This window comes from Carcharhinus amblyrhynchos, chromosome 4, assembly GCF_965287045.1.
Source record: "Carcharhinus amblyrhynchos chromosome 4, sCarAmb.v2.hapA, whole genome shotgun sequence".
Lineage (NCBI taxonomy): Eukaryota > Metazoa > Chordata > Chondrichthyes > Carcharhiniformes > Carcharhinidae > Carcharhinus > Carcharhinus amblyrhynchos.
In genome coordinates, this window is record NC_137327.1 from 65913913 (window position 1) to 65932745 (window position 18833).

At 52.2% G+C, this 18833-nt stretch overlaps 1 protein-coding gene across 2 annotated transcripts in view; it reads left to right on the forward strand.

The window, feature by feature from the left end:
* coq9 (coenzyme Q9 homolog (S. cerevisiae)) overlaps positions 1-17344 on the forward strand; it is a 17572-nt gene extending 228 nt beyond the window's left edge. Inside the window, exons 2-9 of one of the 2 annotated variants that reach the window (XM_080187285.1) lie at positions 4164-4302; positions 9103-9241; positions 10272-10414; positions 10856-10940; positions 14950-15054; positions 15486-15641; positions 16583-16636; positions 17045-17344. In XM_080187285.1, coding sequence (XP_080043411.1) covers positions 4164-4302; positions 9103-9241; positions 10272-10414; positions 10856-10940; positions 14950-15054; positions 15486-15641; positions 16583-16636; positions 17045-17080 — 857 coding nt within the window. In that variant the 3' untranslated portion in view covers positions 17081-17344. The remainder of the gene's footprint in view (positions 1-4163; positions 4303-9102; positions 9242-10271; positions 10415-10855; positions 10941-14949; positions 15055-15485; positions 15642-16582; positions 16637-17044) is intronic. The other variant, XM_080187286.1, reaches the window with a different exon arrangement.
* Positions 17345-18833: the final 1489 nt, after the last annotated feature.

Consider the following 18833-nt stretch of genomic DNA (forward strand, 5'->3'; position numbering starts at 1 on the left):
GGGGGGAGGGGTGGGGGTGAGCGAGGGGGTGGGGGTGAGCGAGGAGGGGGGGTGGGGCGGGGTGGGGTGAGCGAGGAGGGGGGTGGGGGGGGGTGGGGTGAGCGAGGAGGGGGGTGGGGTGAGCGAGGAGGGGGGTGGGGGGGGGTGGGGTGAGCGAGGAGGGGGGTGGGGTGAGCGAGGAGGGGGGTGGGGGGGTGGGGTGAGCGAGGAGGGGGGTGGGGGGGGTGGGGTGAGCGAGGGGGGGGGTGGGGTGAGCGAGGGAGGGGGTGGGGGGAAGGGGGGGGGGGTGAGCGAGGAGGGGGGTGGGTGAGCGAGGAGGGGAGGTGGGGGGTGGGGTGAGCGAGGGGGGGGGGTGGGGTGAGCGAGGAGAGGGTGGGGGTGGGGTGAGCGAGGAGGGAGGTGGGGGGGGGGTGGGGTGAGCGAGGAGGAGGGGGTGGGGTGAGGAGGGGGGGGGGTGGGGTGAGCGAGGAGGGAGGTGGGGGGGGGTGGGGTGAGCGAGGAGGGAGTGGGGGGTGGGGTGAGCGAGGAGGGAGGTGGGGGGGTGGGTGAGCGAGGAGGGGGTAGGGGGGGTGGGGTGAGCGAGGAGGGGTGGGGGGGGGTGAGCGAGGAGGGGGTGGGGTGAGCGAGGGGGGGGTGGGGGGGGTGAGCGAGGAGGGGGTGGGGTGAGCGAGGGGAGGGGGTGGGGTGAGCGAGGGAGGGGGTGGGGTGAGCGAGGTGGGGGGTGGTGGGGTGAGCGAGGAGGGGTGGGGTGAGCGAGGAGGGGGGTGGGGAGGGGTGGGGTGAGCGAGGAGGGGGGTGGGGGGGGTGGGGTGAGCGAGGAGGGGGGTGGGGGGGGTGGGGTGAGCGAGGAGGGGGGTGGGGGGGTGGGGTGAGCGAGGGGGGGGTGGGGTGAGCGAGGAGGGGTGGGGTGAGCGAGGTGGGGGTGGTGGGGTGGGGGTGAGCGAGGAGGGGTGGGGGGAGGGGTGGGGTGAGCGAGGAGGGGGGTGGGGGGGGTGGGGTGAGCGAGGAGGGGGGTGGGGGGGGGTGGGGTGAGCGAGGTGGGGTGGGGTGAGCGAGGTGGGGTGAGCGAGGAGGGGGGTGATGGGGTTGAGCGAGGAGGGGGGGGTGAGCGAGGGGGGGGTGGGGTGAGCGAGGGGGGGTGTGGGGTGAGCGAGGAGGGGTGGGGTGAGCGAGGAGGGGGGTGGTGGGGTGGGGTGAGCGAGGAGGGGTGGGGTGAGCGAGGAGGGGTGGGGTGAGCGAGGAGGGGGGTGGGGAGGGGTGGGGTGAGCGGGAGGGGGGTGGGGAGGGGTGGGGTGAGCGAGGAGGGGGGTGGGGAGGGGTGGGGTGAGCGAGGAGGGGGGTGGGGGGGGGTGGGGGTGAGCGAGGAGGGGGGTGGGGGGGGGTGGGGTGAGCGAGGAGGGGGGTGGGGTGAGCGAGGAGGGGGGTGGGGGGTGGGGGGAGTGGGGTGAGCGAGGAGGGGGGTGGGGTGAGCGAGGAGGGGGGTGGGGGGGGTGGGGTGAGCGAGGAGGGGGGTGGGGTGAGCGAGGAGGGGGGTGGGGGGGTGGGGTGAGCGAGGGGGGGGGTGGGGTGAGCGAGGAGGGGGGTGGGGGGGGGGTGGGGTAAGCGAGGAGGGGGGTGGGGGGGGGGTGGGGTGAGCGAGGAGGGGGGTGGGGGGGGGGTGGGGTGAGCGAGGAGGGGGGTGGGGGGGGGTGGGGTGAGCGAGGTGGGGGGGGGGTGGGGTGAGCGAGGAGGGGGGTGGGGTGAGCGAGGAGGGGGGTGGGGGGGGTGGGGTGAGCGAGGAGGGGGGTGGGGGGGGTGGGGTGAGCGAGGGGGGGGGTGGGGGGGGGGGTGGGGTGAGCGAGGAGGGGGGTGGGGGGGTGGGGTGAGCGAGGAGGGGGGTGGGGGGGGGGTGGGGTGAGCGAGGAGGGGGGTGGGGGGGTGGGGTGAGCGAGGAGGGGGGTGGGGGGGGGTGGGGTGAGCGAGGAGGGGGGTGGGGGGGGGTGGGGTGAGCGAGGAGGGGGGTGGGGGAGGTGGGGTGAGCGAGGTGGGGGGGGGGTGGGGTGAGCGAGGAGGGGGGGGGTGGGGTGAGCGAGGAGGGGGGGGGTGGGGTGAGCGAGGAGGGGGGTGGGGGGGGGTGGGGGTGAGCGTGGAGGGGGGTGGGGGGGGGGTGGGGTGAGCGTGGGGGGGGGTGGGGGGGGGTGGGGTGAGCGAGGAGGGGGGTGGGGGGGGGTGGGGTGAGCGAGGAGGGGGGTGGGGGGGGGTGGGGTGAGCGAGGAGGGGGGTGGGGGGGGTGGGGGTGAGCGAGGAGGGGGGTGGGGGGGTGGGGTGAGCGAGGAGGGGGTGGGGGGTGGGGTGAGCGAGGAGGGGGGTGGGGGGGGTGGGGTGAGCGAGGAGGGGGGTGGGGGGGCGGGTGAGCGAGGGGGGGGTGGGGTGAGCGAGGCGGGGGGGTGGGGGGGGTGGGGTGAGCGAGGCGGGGGGTGGGGGGGGTGGGTGAGCGAGGAGGGGGGTGGGGGGGTGGGGTGAGCGAGGAGGGGGGTGGGGTGAGCGAGGAGGGGGGTGGGGGGGGTGGGGTGAGCGAGGAGGGGGGTGGGGGGGTGGGGTGAGCGAGGAGGGGTGGGGTGAGCGAGGAGGGGTGGGGTGAGCGAGGGGGGGTGGTGGGGTGGGGTGAGCGAGGGGGGGGGTGGTGGGGTGGGGTGAGCGGGGTGGTGTGGGGTGAGCGAGGGGGGGGTGGTGGGGTGGGGTGAGCGAGGGGGGGGTGGGGCGGTGGGGTGAGTGGGGGGGGTGGGGTGAGCGTGGAGGGGGTGGGGGGGTGAGCGAGGGGGTGGGCGAGTGGGGGTCGGGGGGGTGAGCGGGGGTGGTGAGCGAGGGGGTGAGGGTGGGGGGTGAGTGAGGGGAGGTAGGGGGAAGAGGGGGGTGAGTGGGGGGAGGGGGGAGTGGGAGTGAGGGGGGGAGAGGGGGGGGAAGAGGGGAGGGAAGGGGGGAGAGGAGAGGTGGGAAGAGGGAGGGGGAGTAGTGGGGGGAGGGGGGATTGATGTTGGGGGTAGTGAGGAGTGATGTGGGAGGGGGAAATGGGGAAGGGGAGGTGGGAGAGGTGGAGGGGGTTGGCAGGAGGAGAGAAAAGGGGAGAGAAGGAGGGACGTGGGGTGGGCTTGGAAGAGGGAGGAGGGAGGCTGGGGGGGTGCTGCGGTGGACTGCTCCACAAAATAAAGGTGCACAGTGTTACAAGTAATGTATTAGCGTGGATAGTGGATTGAATAACTAACAGAAAGCAAAGAGTAGATGTAAATGGGTATATTTCTGGTTCACAAGCAGTGACTAGTGGTGTGCCTTAGGGATTAGTGTTGGGACTGCAATTGTTTACGATTTTACATGAAAGCAAAGATTTCAAGTTGGGTCTATTGGGACCAATTTTGTGTGTCAAAATTGGCAGATGACACCAAGAAAGGTGCAAGAGCAAAGTGTGCAGAGGATGATTTCAGAGTTGAGAGACTGAATAGACTAGGCTGTACTCATTGGACTTCAGAAGAATGAGGGGAAATCTTACAGAAACATATAAGATTATGTAGGGAATAGGTAAGATTGAAGCAGGGAAGTTGTTTCCGCTGGCAGGTGAAACTAGAACTCGGGGGCATTGCCTCAAAATAAGGGGAAGCTGATTTAGGACTGAGTTGAGGAGGAACTTCTTCACACAAGGGCTTGTGAATCTGTGGCATTTCCTGCCCAGTGAAGCAGTTGAGGCTACCTCATTGAATGTTTTTAAGGATAGATAAATTTTTGAACAGTAAAGGAATTAAGGGTTTATAGTGAGCAGGCAAGTAAGTGGAGTTGAATCCACGAAAAGATGAGCCGTGATCTTATTGAATGGCAAAGCAGGCTCGAAGGGCCAAATGGCCTGCTCCTGCTCCTAGTTCTTATGTATTACTGATACTCGTATTTACTCTAGGGGTGCTTGATTGGGTTAGTGTAAAAAGAGCTTAACTCTGTATCTAACTACATGCTGTGCCTGTCCTGGAGGTATTTGATGGGGACTATGTTGAGGGAGTATTTGTTGGGAATATGTAGAGGCAGCTTTATCCTGTATCCAATTATGCTGTACCTGTTCTGGGGTGTTTGATGGGTTTGGTGAGTTTAACTCACTTTGTTATAATTGAATGAGAGAATTGAAATGGATATTCTCTCTGCAGTTGGACTGCACTGCCGTGATGGAATGCGCAGGGGTGTGCGGACCTCGGCACACTTGAGAATGGTCATTGAGGAGCAGCAGCCCAGGCGGCATCAGCAGAGTTCACGGACATACACAGTGGCTCAGGAATCCTATTCCAGGTATGGTCATTGCTGTGAAGCTGGTGCTGATAAGCAGTGCACCTACTTTTTTCTCCATGTCAACAGGAAGAGGGCTGACAGGACATCAATAAAAGCACCATCTCCACTAGATCAGATCACAAGAAGAAGTGACTGGTGTAACCTGCTCCTGACAGCTCATGTCACGGTTTAAATATGAGAAATGATGGAAATAATGATGCAACCCTGAAAGCTCAAAATAAATACTGATGTCCCTACTACATTTGAACTTTGCACATTGCTCAATTGTAAGTCACCCCACCATTGTGGGTTCACTCCACCCCACCCCTGTGAGTTCACCCCACCCCACCCCTGTGAGTTCACCCCACCCCACCCCTGTGAGTTCACCCCACCCCACCCCTGTGAGTTCACCCCACCCCACCCCTGTGAGTTCACCCCACCCCACCCCACCACTGTGAGTTCACCCCACCCCACCCCACCACTGTGAGTTCACCCCACCCCACCTCACCCCACCCCACCACTGTGAGTTCACCCCACCCCACCCCACCCCACCCCACTACTGTGAGTTCACCCCACCCCACCCCACCCCACCACTGTGAGTTCACCCCACCCCACCCCACCCCACCCCACCACTGTGAGTTCACCCCACCCCACCCCACCCCACCACTGTGAGTTCACCCCACCCACCCCACCACTGTGAGTTCACCCCACCCCACCCCACCACTGTGAGTTCACCCCACCCCACCCCACCCCACCACTGTGAGTTCACCCCACCCCACCCCACCCCACCACTGTGAGTTCACCCCACCCCACCCCACCCCACCACACCCCACCCCACCCCACCCCACCCCACCACTGTGAGTTCACCCCACCCCACCCCACCCCACCACTGAGTTCACCCCACCCCACCCCACCCCACCCCACCCCACCACTGTGAGTTCACCCCACCCCACCCCACCCCACCCCACCACTGTGAGTTCACCCCACCCCACCCCACCACTGTGAGTTCACCCCACCCCACCACACCACTGTGAGTTCACCCCACCCCACCACACCACTGTGAGTTCACCCCACCCCACCACACCACTGTGAGTTCACCCCACCACACCACTGTGAGTTCACCCCACCACACCACTGTGAGTTCACCCCATTCCCTCCCTCCCATCAAGAAGGATGAGTACAGCAGACACATGGAAATTATAGACCAGTTAGTCTGATGTCAGGAAAATTCTAGAGTCCATTATCAAGAACTTTATAGCAGAGCACTTGGAAAATTGTGTCAGGTTTGGACAGAGCTGGCATGGATTTACCAAATTGTCTTGACAAATCAACTCTAATTCTTCGAGGGTGTAATTCATGGAGTTGATAAGGGGGAGCCAGTGGATGTGGTTTATTTGGATTTTCAGAAGGCTTTCAACAAGCTTCCACGTAAGAGGTTAGCATGTAAAAACTTTGGCCACCTGTTGCAGAGAGGACCTTCTCATCTGTTCCAGGCATCGGGAAATGAAGCCTTTTGGCCTGACTGCCTATACCTCTTCTGCCTGTGCCTGGGTATTTCTGGAAAGGAAGCATGTGTTATCTACCATTACGCTTGAATCTTCAGCAACCTGTGGGTGACTGACAGCATCACTCCTGGGAATTTATTTTAATTTAAATTAATAAACAAAATCTTTATAAAGTAAGTTTATGTTACAGTGTGGTGATGCCGCACCTTACAAATGGACACTCAATTACTAATAAATAGGAACAGACTGAAACAGAGTTAAAAGCAAAAAACTATGGATTTTGGAAATCTGAAATAAAAACATGAAATGCTGGAAAAACTTAACAGGCCTGGCAGCATCTGTGGAGAGAGAAACAGAATTTTGAATCTGTCACTGAAGTAGTCTGAAGAAGTCGTAAGGACTTGAAATGTTAACTCTGTTTCTTGTTCCACAAGAGTCCCAACAGTGCAGAAGGAGGCCGTTTGTCCCATCAAATTTGCACTGCCTCTCCAAGTGAGCATCTTACGCAAGCCCATCTCCCTGCCCTAACCCCATATTTCCATGTATTGAACCTTGCTAATCCACCTAACCTACACAAACTTGGACACTAAGAAGCAGTTTAGTATGGCCACTCCATCGAACCCATGCAGACATGGGAGAACCCCCCTGCTTCAGGTCAGTACAGTACCTTTTGCTGCTTGTCTGAATTAAAATTCCCTACCATTCCAGGGATCATATCCTTCTATTCCCATCCTATTTGTGTATTTGTCCAGACGCCCCTTAAAACTCACTATCGTATTGGCTTCCATTACCTACTCTGGCAGCGAGTTCCAGGCACCCACCACCATCTGTGTAAAAAAAAACTTGCCTTGTACATCTCCTTTAAACCTTACCCCTTGCATGTTAAAGCTATGCCCCCTACTAATTGACTCTTCCACCCTGGGAAAAAGCTCCTGACTATCCACTCTGTCCCTACCCCTCATAAACTTGTTGACTTCTATCAGGTCACCCCTCAACCTCTGTCATTCCAGAGGTTGAGTTTCTCCAGTCCCTCCTCATACTAGGTACTAGCCCTCCATACTAGGCAACATCCTAGTAAATCTTTTCTATACCCTCTCCAAAGCCTTTACATTCTTCTGGTAGTGTGAACACGATATTCCAAGTGCGGCCTAACTAAGGTTTGATAAATTTGCACGATTTGCCAATTTTTTAGCTCAATGTCCCAGCTGATGAAGGCAAACATTCTTCTTGACTACCTTCTCCACCTATGTTGTCACTTCCAGTGACCTGTGAACCTGTACACCCAGATCCCTCTGCCTATCAATACTCTTAAGAGTTCTGCAATTTACTGTGTATTTCCCATCTGTATAAGATCTTCCAAATGCATTACCTCACATTTGTCCAGATTAAACTCCATCTGCCATCTCTCTGCCCAAGTCTTCAACCAATCAATATCAGATAGGAGACAGAGGGTGGTGGTGGATGGTAAATATTCATCATGGAGTGCAGTTACGAGTGGTGTGCCTCAGGGATCTGTTTTGGGGCCACTGTTGTTTGTAATTTTTATTAATGATCTGGATGAGGGTATAGTTGGGTGGATTAGTAAATTTGCTGATGACACCAAAGTTGGAGGTGTGGTAGATTGTGAGGAAGGGTGTCATAGTCTGCAGGGAGACTTAGATAGGTTGCAGAGCTGGGCCGAGAGGTGGCGGATGGAATTTAATGCGGAGAAGTGTGAGGTAATTCACTTTGGTAGGAGCAACAGATGTGTCGAGTATAGGGCTAACGGGAGGACTTTGAATAGTGTGGATGAACAGAGGGATCTAGGTGTGTGTGTACATAGATCCCTGAAAGTTGGGAATCAAGTAGATAAGGTTGTCAAGAAGGCGTACGGTGTCTTGGCGTTTATTGGTAGGGGGATTGAATTTAGGAGTCGCAGTGTAATGTTGCAACTGTACACTACTCTAGTGCGGCCGCACTTGGAGTACTGTGTGCAGTTCTGGTCCCCGCATTACAAGAAGGATGTGGAGGCGTTGGAGAGGGTGCAGAGGAGGTTTACTAGGATGTTGCCTGGTATGGTGGGGAGGTCCTATGAGGAGAGACTGAGGGATCTAGGGTTGTTTTCGTTGGGAAGAAGGCGGCTAAGAGGGGATCTTATTGAAACATATAAGATGATTAGAGGTTTAGATAGGGTGGATAGTGATAGCCTTTTTCCTCGGATGGAGAAAGCTAGCACGAGGGGGCATGACTTTAAATTAAGGGGGGGTAGCTACAGGACGGATGTCAGGGGTAGGTTCTTTACCCAGCGGGTGGTGAGGGATTGGAATGCCCTGCCTGCTGCAGTTGTAGATGCGTCTAGTTTGGGGGCGTTTAAGAGATCTCTGGATAGGTTTATGGACGAAAAGGGATTGGTATAGGCTAGTGGGTCATTGTTTTTGTAACTGGTCGGCGCAACATCGTGGGCCGAAGGGCCTGTTCTGCGCTGTAATGTTCTATGTTCTATGTTCTATGTTAATATCCTGTTGCATCCTCCATTGGTCCTCATTGCTATCTGCAATTCCAACAACCTTTGTGTCATCTGTAAACTTACTAATCAAACAAGTTAAGATTTCCACCAAATCATTTTATTACATATTACTAACAGCAAAGGTTCCCCCTTCCACTGTTACCCTCTTGTCTTCGATGACCAAGGCAGTTTTTATCCATTTTGCCAACTCATCTCTGATCCTGTGCAACTTCATATTCTGTACCAGTCTGTCAGAAGGGACCTTGTCAAAGGCCATACTGAAGTCCATGTAGACAACATCCACTGCTCTATCCTCATCAATCACCTCTCCAATCCTCTCCAATAATTTCCCTACCACCAACATAAGATTCACTGGCTTGTAATTACCTGGATTATCCTTGCTACTCTTCTTAAACAAAGGAACAACATTGGCTATTTTCCAATCCTCTCAGACCTCCCCTGCAGCCAGCAAGGATACAACGTGCAACATTGCACACATTCCCACCAATAAATATGTTTACTGAGCTATTTCTCTCAAGACCCCAGCAATTTCCTCCCTTACCTCTCTTAGTCTTCTGGAGTATGTCGCATGAGACCCTGGAGACTTGTCTACTTTAATGTTTTTCAAGACCCCCAGTACCACCACCTTTTTGATCTCAGTATGACCCTTACTGTCTTTCCCACCATCCTACGTCACATTGCTGCTCTGAATCAATGATTCACTACTCGCTGGTTTTCAGCTGGCAATGAAGTGACTCCTCTTTGTTGGGTTAATCAGATGTAATGGAAAAACTAGGTGCATTTGTCATTCTTCCATTTCTCTTTTTCCAGCAGTCATTCTGATCAGAATGGGCAGAAAGCAGAGGGATTCGAATCTGAGGAAGAGCTCAGACAGCAGCTCCTGTCCGCAGCCTTGGAATTTGTGCCCAGCTTTGGCTGGTCATTGGAAGCCATCGCAGAAGGAGCCAAGGTAGACAAATCTGCTCTTGTTGCAAATTATTGCAAACTGTTGAAACCCCAAATCTGCCTCACTGAAATTCCTGTTATTGCATACTTCTTCCATTTCAAATTCACTTTTACAGTGAAAACAACCTACATAAAGGAATCACTCTGTAATTATAATCTTGCCAAGGGTGACATTCAATCACTTCATGTTTTTCGTTACACTCTACACCTTTCTCATCAAACAATCCCAGGGCAACTGCAGCATGGGGTTAGATACAGAGTTAAGTTACACCATCCCCATGAAACAAACCCAGGACAGGTGCAGCATGGGGTTAGGTACGGAGTAATGCCACCTTCAAAGATGTACAGGTTAGGCTGATTGGCCCTAATGTCAGGGGATTAACAGTGGACTTGCGATAATAGGGCCTCGATGGGATTTTGGTTGGTGCGGACTTGAAGGGCCAAATGGCCGCCTCCTACACTGTAGGGACTCAATGATTGTCTATTCTGTCACCATCAACCACTCCCAGGACAAATACAGCATGGGATTAGATACAGAGTAAAGCTCTCTGTACACTGTCTACATCAAATACTACCCATCGCTGCACCCTCCTGGCCCTATCCCACCCCTCCCTGCCCCGCGGCCGTGGCCTCCCTGCCCCGCGCACCCCGACCTGCCCCGCGGCCGTGGCCTCCCTGCCCCGCGCACCCCTACCTGTCCTCCCCGTTCCACGCACCCCGACCTGTCCTCCCCGTTCCACGCACCCCGACCTGCCCTCCCCGTTCCACACATCCCTCATCAATTCCGTCCTCCCAGCCCCGACACCATGCCCTCCTCTACCCGCTCCCCCCCCCCCCCAATACACCTGGCTCCCTCCACTCCGAACCCAGTCCCCACCTCCACCCCCCGGCTGCCCCTCGTGCCCCGCTGCCCCTCGTGCCCCTGCCGAGACCTCTGTGGTCTCAGTGATGCTTTTTTTTTTGGCAGGATGATGGGAACAAGAATTGTGCTACAATGGAGTATAATCGTCGATGTGGCCTTTGTTTGTTATCAGGTACTGGATCTGTCACCAGCAGTTACTGGAATGTTCAGTCGTGGCCCGGGAGATTTAGTTCTTTACTTTGTGTGTCGGTGCAACAAGCAGCTCTCTGAGCAACTTGCTGAGCAACATCAAAAGGTCCAGATGGGCCAGCAGCAGTAAGTATTACATTGGAGAGGCAATGTCCTCACATACCATGCTTTTCTCATTCAAATCGATAGATAATCCAATGAGTTCAGACCCATCTTGGCAGTCTAGACCCACAGAGTCTGCTTTCTGCCCAAGAGCTCCACTGATGAATGCTTTGAGGAGAAAGCTCATCACCAGCAAAATCTGAGGATAAGAAGAATGGACAAATGTCCAGCCTGGCAGCAATTCACATAGCCCAAGATTGAATAGTTATGAATACCGGCCTATGTTCACCTTCAAACTGATAGCATTTTGAACATTTCCCAACCTCTCCTCCTCGCCCCGTTCTCCTCACCCCGTTCTCCTCGCCCCATCCTCTACTTTCAGGAAATGATGGGAGAATCAGGAAACCATATCTTTGACCCAACTCTTTATTGCTGTGCTCTGAAGTTTGTCCTATCTGTACACAGAGCCAAGAAGACTGATAAACTTGTCAAGGATGCAGTGGAAGCAAGGCTACGGATGGTGATCCCTTATATAGACACCTGGCCAAAGGTAAAGGCAGAGCAGGCAGACTTCACCTGTACATTCCAGTAAACCCAGGGATGAACTGTCTCGGGCCCGGTACATTTATAATCACACACTCCGGGGAACAATATATGGATAATGAAGTGGATTGAATTCACCATCGGAACCCACTGATCGGATTCAACTCCAATAGATTCCCTGGGAAAAGGATCAATTTAATTATTGTGAGCCTCTGTGTCCAACAAAGGATTAGGGATGCTCTGCTGGTCTTCACCAGAGTATAACAGTGAGGAGTAAAGGAGAGCATGCTAGGAGCAGAATCAGATATACTTAAAAATGAAGTGCCAACCTGGTGAAGCTCCAATACAGGAGTAAATACATGATGAAATGTGGAAACAATGCGTCACAGGCAAAGCTAAATGATACCAAATGAACAGATCAGATCAAAGCTCTTGTAGTCCAGCCACATCCAGTCGTGATGGTGGCAGATAATTGCTGAGGCATTTGAAACCATTTTCAGCCAGAAATGTTGAGTGGATGATCCATCTCGGCTCCCTCCAGAGGTGTCCAGTATCACAGATGATAGTCTTCAGCCAACTTGATTTACATTATATTAGGAAATGGCAGAGCACACTTGACACATCATCAGGCCTGAATATTACAAGGGTCCAGGACTGAAAACTTGAGTTCCAGAACATCTGTGGAATTAAGCTAGTACAGTACTGCTGTGATGGCTGGAAGCCAATCATTTCAACTCCATTGCACCTGTGCAGGAATCATATAGGTTTACAGCATGGAAACAGGCCCTTTGACCCAACTTGTCCATGCTGCCCCTTTTTTTTAACTCCTAAGCTAGTCCCAATTGTCTGCATTTGGTCCATATCCCTCTATACCCATCATACCCATGTAACTGTCTAAATGCTGTTAAGATAAAATTGTACCCAGCTCTACCAATGTATCTGTTAGGAATGGGTTAACAGACCTTCCAATTAAACCCTAATTTGATTAGAAGTCACTGATATATAAAGGGGTCAGAGGTAGCACTATTTTGTTGGTGGAGAATTATGTGTGAAATTGGATCAAAGAAATAAAGGTATGTTATGAATACATCTGATGAACTAGAACAGGTCATTTTTCCAAAAGGACAGCTGCCAAAGTTGGTACAAAAGTGACATACTTGCCTGAAGCATACAGTTAATGGAAGGATGCAGCTGTCATTAGTAGAGCAGGGAAGGCCACTGGAAAGTATAAACACTGGTTAAAAGTATAGAATACATCAAGACCTAAAATGGAGGGCACAGAAATGTGATGCCAGTTCAGATAGTAAGTCCAATAGAGAATGTGATCACGGGAAGATATTGAGAACTATTCCCACAGCAGGAGGGAAAGATCAAGCAGAATGCTACTAGGAGTAGAAGCCCACATGCTCGTGAGATTTTGGTAGCCTCCGATAAATTAGATGAAAAAATTATAAAAGATGCCAAACAGCAAAAATTGCATTGTTGGAGTGAATTTGGGATACACACAGAAGTACCAGATAGGGGACAGGAGCTCTCTCTCACAGATGGATTTGCATGGAACAGGTGCTTCTTGATGGAACTTATGAGGCTCCCGTTTTTGGGTGATCTTTGGCACCTGAAACTCTCAGTTTATAGTGACGCATCCTATGCCAATTTGTGTGATGGGTTTCAAGCGCAGGAGGTTTTATAAGAGTTCTTTTGGGGGCAAAATGGAAAATGTTGCCCCCTTGAGTGGGGAAACAAAGAAAATAAGGAGAGTGGTTAAAAACACATTGGCCTCTAAATTTTGTAGAGGCAATGGATATGGCCTTCTTCATATCCCAAATATTAACAGAAGTTAGGAGATTCGGGTAAAATAACCATTGAGTGTCACATTGACAATAAATCCCTGTGAGAAAATGTGCACGCCACAAAAAGTGTACATGAGAAAAGATTGAGGACCGACATAGCCAGTTTAAAGCAGATGCTGGACAAAGGGGAAATACTGAAAATTAAATGGGTCGATAATAGCTATCAGTTATCCGATTGTTTTACTAAGAGAGGGGCTAGAACATTAGAACATAATGTGTCGAGTATAGGGCTAACGGGAGGACTTTGAATAGTGTGGATGAACAGAGGGATCTAGGTGTGTGTGTATATAGATCCCTGAAAGTTGGGAATCAAGTAGATAAGGTTGTCAAGAAGGCGTACGGTGTCTTGGCGTTTATTGGTAGGGGGATTGAATTTAGGAGTCGCAGTGTAATGTTGCAACTGTACACTACTCTAGTGCGGCCGCACTTGGAGTACTGTGTGCAGTTCTGGTCCCCGCATTACACGAAGGATGTGGAGGCGTTGGAGAGGGTGCAGAGGAGGTTTACCAGGATGTTGCCTGGTATGGTGGGGAGGTCCTATGAGGAGAGACTGAGGGATCTAGGGTTGTTTTCGTTGGAAAGAAGGCGGCTAAGAGGGGATCTTATTGAAACATATAAGATGATTAGAGGTTTAGATAGGGTGGATAGTGATAGCCTTTTTCCTCGGATGGAGAAAGCTAGCACGAGGGGGCATGGCTTTAAATTAAGGGGGGGTAGCTACAGGACGGATGTCAGGGGTAGGTTCTTTACCCAGCGGGTGGTGAGGGATTGGAATGCCCTGCCTGCTGCAGTTGTAAATGCGTCTAGTTTGGGGGCGTTTAAGAGATCTCTGGATAGGTTTATGGACGAAAAGGGATTGGTATAGGCTAGTGGGTCATTGTTTTTGTAACTGGTCGGCGCAACATCGTGGGCCGAAGGGCCTGTTCTGCGCTGTAATGTTCTATGTTCTATAAGAAATAGGAGCAGGAGTAGGCCATCTAGCCCTTCGAGCCTGCCCCGCCATTCAATAAGATCATGGCTGATCTGAAGTGGCTCAGTTCCACTTTCCCGCTTTCTCCCCATAACCCTTAATCCCCTTGCCTACCAAAAACCTATCTACCCACATCTTAAATATATTTAGCGAGGTAGCCTCCACCACTTCAACGGGCAGAGAATTCCAGAGATTCACCACCCTTTGAGTGAAGAAGTTCCTCCTCAACTCTGTTCTAAACTGCCCCCCCCATATCTTGAGGCTGTGCCCTCTAGTCCTGCTGTCCTTTCTGAGCGGGAAGAACCTCTCCACCTCTACCCTATCCATCCCTTTCATCATCTTAAACGTCTCAATGAGATCTCCCCTCATCCTTCTAAACTCTAACGAGTACAAGCCCAGTCTATTCAGCCTCTCCTCATAGCTCAACCCCCTCAACTCTGGTATCAGCCTAGTAAACCTCCTCTGCACTCCCTCCAAGGCCAAAAGTTTCTCCAAGGCTAGTTCGGAGAAACTTTTGGACATTATTAATGAAGGGCATATCTTTCTGAATGTATGTTTTTTTTTGAAAGAGAAAGGGGAAATGGAGTGTTTTGTGTTTTTCTATGGAAAACCAATATTCAGCAAATTTTTTTTTCCCTGCAAGGGAGAGGGGAAACTGTTAGGAATGTGTTAACACACCTTCCAATTAAATCCTAATTTGATGTCAATTATTCAGTAGAACCCACTGATATTTTGTTGGTGGAGAATTGTGTGTGAAGTTAGACCCAAGAAATAAAGGTTTTTTTATGAAGAAGCAGAACTTGTGTCTCCTTAACTATGCAGCAACTGAGAGGCTCAAACAGTATCGGTCCCAATTAGATTGTGCTGCAGTCTCGGCCCCTTATTTTATGCTGGAGTATTAGCCCAGATTATATGCTCAGTTCTCTGCATTAGGGCTTGAAGGTTGTGCACAACCTTCTGACTGAGGAGGAGTTTGAGAGAGACGTGTACCACTCGCTGAGGCTATTAGACAACTGCCATTTGCACTAATGTATCTTGCACAGTGTGACTCTCAGTCAGAAACAGACTGTTTACTATCCTGACTTTGCAGGAATGCCCCTGCTTCCTCTCTGTGACCACCATGTGATTGTTATTGTAATACACGTGTAATACTGTACTGGTAATGCACTAAAGCAAATCTCACCCATTTCTGACAGGCCATGAGTATATTATTACTGCCACAAAACATTACTGAAAGCTTGAGGTATCTGACGAATATGGTGGATGAGGTCTGGTACTACGCAGGAGACAGGTCCACAGACGTGAGTACTACAAGTGGATTGTGTATTACAGGGGCTGAACTTGGGAGGGAGGCCAGACAAGGGGACGGGGGAGAGATTAAACTTAGAGAGCGAGGGGGTAAATCTGGGGAGTGTGTACAGCTTGGCATCTAACGCTGGTCTGGAGCTCAGGCTTACCGGCTGATGCTGGTCTGGAGCCTCACTCTTGTGTGAGGATATTCCACAATGGTGAATCTTTGAGCTAACTCTGGTCCTCATTCAAGTCAACTCTCATTCCTTCACTTCTGACTGGAAGCTGGGCTGATTTCCTGTCTGGTTGCCCAGTGGGACACAGTATGTGAGGAACAGTGAGTTTGCAAGCTGCGGTCATCCACAACTCAGCTAAGCATTAACTAGAGTGAGAGAGTAAACTATCTAGTGACAATAATAGTTCTTTGTTTCTTCCTGGGCAGTCTAACTGGTACACAAAGCGAGCCATTCTAGCAGGAATCTACAACAGTGCAGAGCTGGTGCTGCTACAGGATTCCTCTCCAGATTATGAAGACACTTGGAACTTTCTACAAAACCGTGTTATTGATGCTGTCAATGTGGCTAACTCTGTCAAACAGGTCAGTTTGACACTCAGTCCGCTTGAGTGACAAACACACCCAGGCAACCCCCCCACCCCCACAATGCATGCCCCCCAACCCCAACCCTGCACCCCCACCATGTAACCAGACCAAATGCAGCACACGGCCACCCCCCCACCCCCGGACACACCCACCACCATCGTCCCCTCACCCCGACACCGCTACACATGCCCCTCCCTGCCACACCCCCCGGCAGCCCCGTCTGCACCCTCATTCCCCAACACACCCATCCAGCCACCCCTTCTCATGCACCCACACCTCCCCACGTGCACCTTGTGCCCCAACCACGCCCAACAATGCCCACCTACGCACCCGCACCCTCCCTTCTCCCTTGAATCCCCGCCCGTGCGCCCATGTGCGATCACGCACCCACCCCACAACCCGCATCCCACCCCACAACCCGCTTCCTACCTGCCCTCACGCACGCAGTCGTTCCCCCTGCCCCTACGTGCGCCCCAGGCCCCCCGCCGCGCTACTGTGCCCCTCGCCATGGGCCCCCACCCTCCTGCCACGCTACCGCGTCCCTCGCCATGGGCCCCTGCCCCCACCCCCTCGTCATGCGCGCCCGCCCCCTCCCCCTGCCCTGCGCGCCTGTCCTCTGTCCCCTGCCCCGTGCGCCAGACACCAGACTCCCCCCCCCCCCCCCCCCCCACCACCCGCATGCACACACCACACACCCCTGGGGCACCACTCTCTGTGCACTTTCACTATTCCTCTCAGTTGCAAAGTTATCCCACAGCCTTGCTGGGCAGTTATGATCAGAATAATGCACACTGACATTGAAGGCATCACACATTCAGGACTATTCACAGTTCGCACTCATCACCTTCTTCCAGAGACACTCTGTCTGAACGCTCTCACTGTGGGTTTCTGGGCTCCCTCACTTTGGGGTCACTCACAAATCAGGTTTTCTTTTGCAGGTGAGATCAACAGGCAAAGCTCTTTTCCAAGGTTTCGTTGGAGCTGCAGTGACAGTAAGTGAATTATCCAAACAATCTGCCTGATTCATGCTGTTGTGTCCCAAGTGCCCGCTGTGGTACTGAGTCACACACACTGAGCTCGAGGGCTTCAGGCTAGATCCTGCACACGAGGAAAACCTGAGCTAGGATAAATCGGCTAGGATGAGAACCCTGTATCTAGCCAGCCACCAGTGTTAGAAAGCGTGTACGAGAGAAGTGCAGCATTGATGCCTGCTGCCGTTGATTTGCTGATTGACACTGGTCTCACACTTTGAGTGGCTACTTGGGCAATACTCTGAAGGCAATCTGGTGGTCTTTCCCAGACTCCACTCTAGTGGCAGACACAATCTTCAGGAGACTGCCTCCACGCAGTCCTCCTTGCATTCCCGGGCTAATGATTATTCCCTTTTTCTGCTTGAACAGCTGAAGAACCTGAGCGGCATTTCCATGAATCGATGAGCGGTCTTTGGATGACAAGACGAGCAGCAATTGGGACTGGCACCTTTGAATTCCTTTTTTAGCTGCTGTGTGTGTGTGTGTGTGTGTGTGTGTGTGTGTGTGTGTGTGTGTGTGTGTGTGTGTGTGTGTGTGCGCGCGCACGCGCTCGTGCGCCAAGGTGGGAATTCTGTTATATCTAGAGTGCTGTGTTAAAGAGTTAAAATAAAGAGCAATCCAATGAGAAAATAAATTATCCTGTAAAAATGCATTGCAGGATGATGGAGACTGAGGGTTCCGTTTATATTACCAACAGTTACACAGAAACTAGAAGTAGAGGCAGGCTATTCGGCCTTTCAACTCTGTTCCACGATTCATTTTGATCATGGTTCATCATTGAATTCAATTTCCTGATTCCCCCCTTCCTGTCATATCCCTTGATCCCTTTAGCCCTTAGAGCCAAATTTAATTTCTTCTTGAAATCAGATGTGTTGGCCTCAACTACATTCTGTGATAGTGAATTCCACAGATTCATCTTTCTCTGGGTGAAGAAATTTCTCCTCATCTCGCTTCTAAAAGTTTTGCTCCTTATCCTGGAACTATGACCCCTAGTTCTGGACTCCCCCACTATTGGGAAAATGCTTTTTGAATCTATCCTGTCTAATCCTTAGAATTATATAAGTTTCTATGAGATCCCCCTCACTCTTCTAAATTCTAGTGAAAATAACCCTGACCGACTTAGTCTTTCCTCATATAATAGACCTGCCACCCCAGGAATCAGTTTGGTAAACCTTCACTGTACTGCCTCTATAGCAAGGACATCCTTCCTCAGATAAGGACACCAAAACTCCAGATGTGGTCTCATCAACAGCCTATACAATTGTAGCAAAACATCTGTATCCCTATAATCAAATCCTCTCGCTATGAAGGCAAACATACCTTTGCCTTCTTTACTGCCTACTTTACCCCCATGGTTACTTTCAGCAACTGATGCACGAGGACACCAAGGTCTCACTGAGTATCCACCTCTCTCAATTTGCACCTATTCAAGTAATCTTATTCATGTAATAATCTTATTATTATTGCTACCAAAGTGGATAGCCTCACACTTATCCACGTTATAGGAAGGGTGGAGTCACAATGTTGGGGGTTTCTTACAGGCCTCCCAACAGCCAGCGGAAGATCGAGGAGCAGATATGTAGGCAGATTTTGGAAAGATGCAAAAATAACGGGGTTGTTGTGGCAAGTGATTTTAACTCTATATTGACAGGGACTCACTCCTAGGGGTTTGGATGGGACAGAATTTGTAAAGAGCATCCAGGAGAGTTTCTTGAAACAGTATCTAAATAGCCCAACTCGGGAAGGAGCCATAATAGACTGGTATTGGGAATGAACCCAGCCAGGTGATCAAAGTTTCAGTAGGAGAGCATTTCGGGAACAGTGATCACAATTCCATAAGTTTTAAGATGCTTGTGGAAAGGATAAGAGTGGTTCTCGGGTGAAGGTGTTAAATTGGGAGAAGACTAACTACAACTACATTAGGCAGGATCTAGAGACTAGCTTGGGTGAGGCTGTTTGAGGGTAAATCAACATCCGACATGTGGGAATGTTTCAAATGTCAGTTATCGGAATTCAGGACTGGCATGTATCTGTGAGGATGAAGGATAAGCGTGGCAAGTATCGGGAACGCTGGATAATGAGAAATATTATGAGGTCAAAAAGAAAAGATTCATAAGGTCTAAAAGATTTAGGACAGATATTGAAGAATATAAAGAAC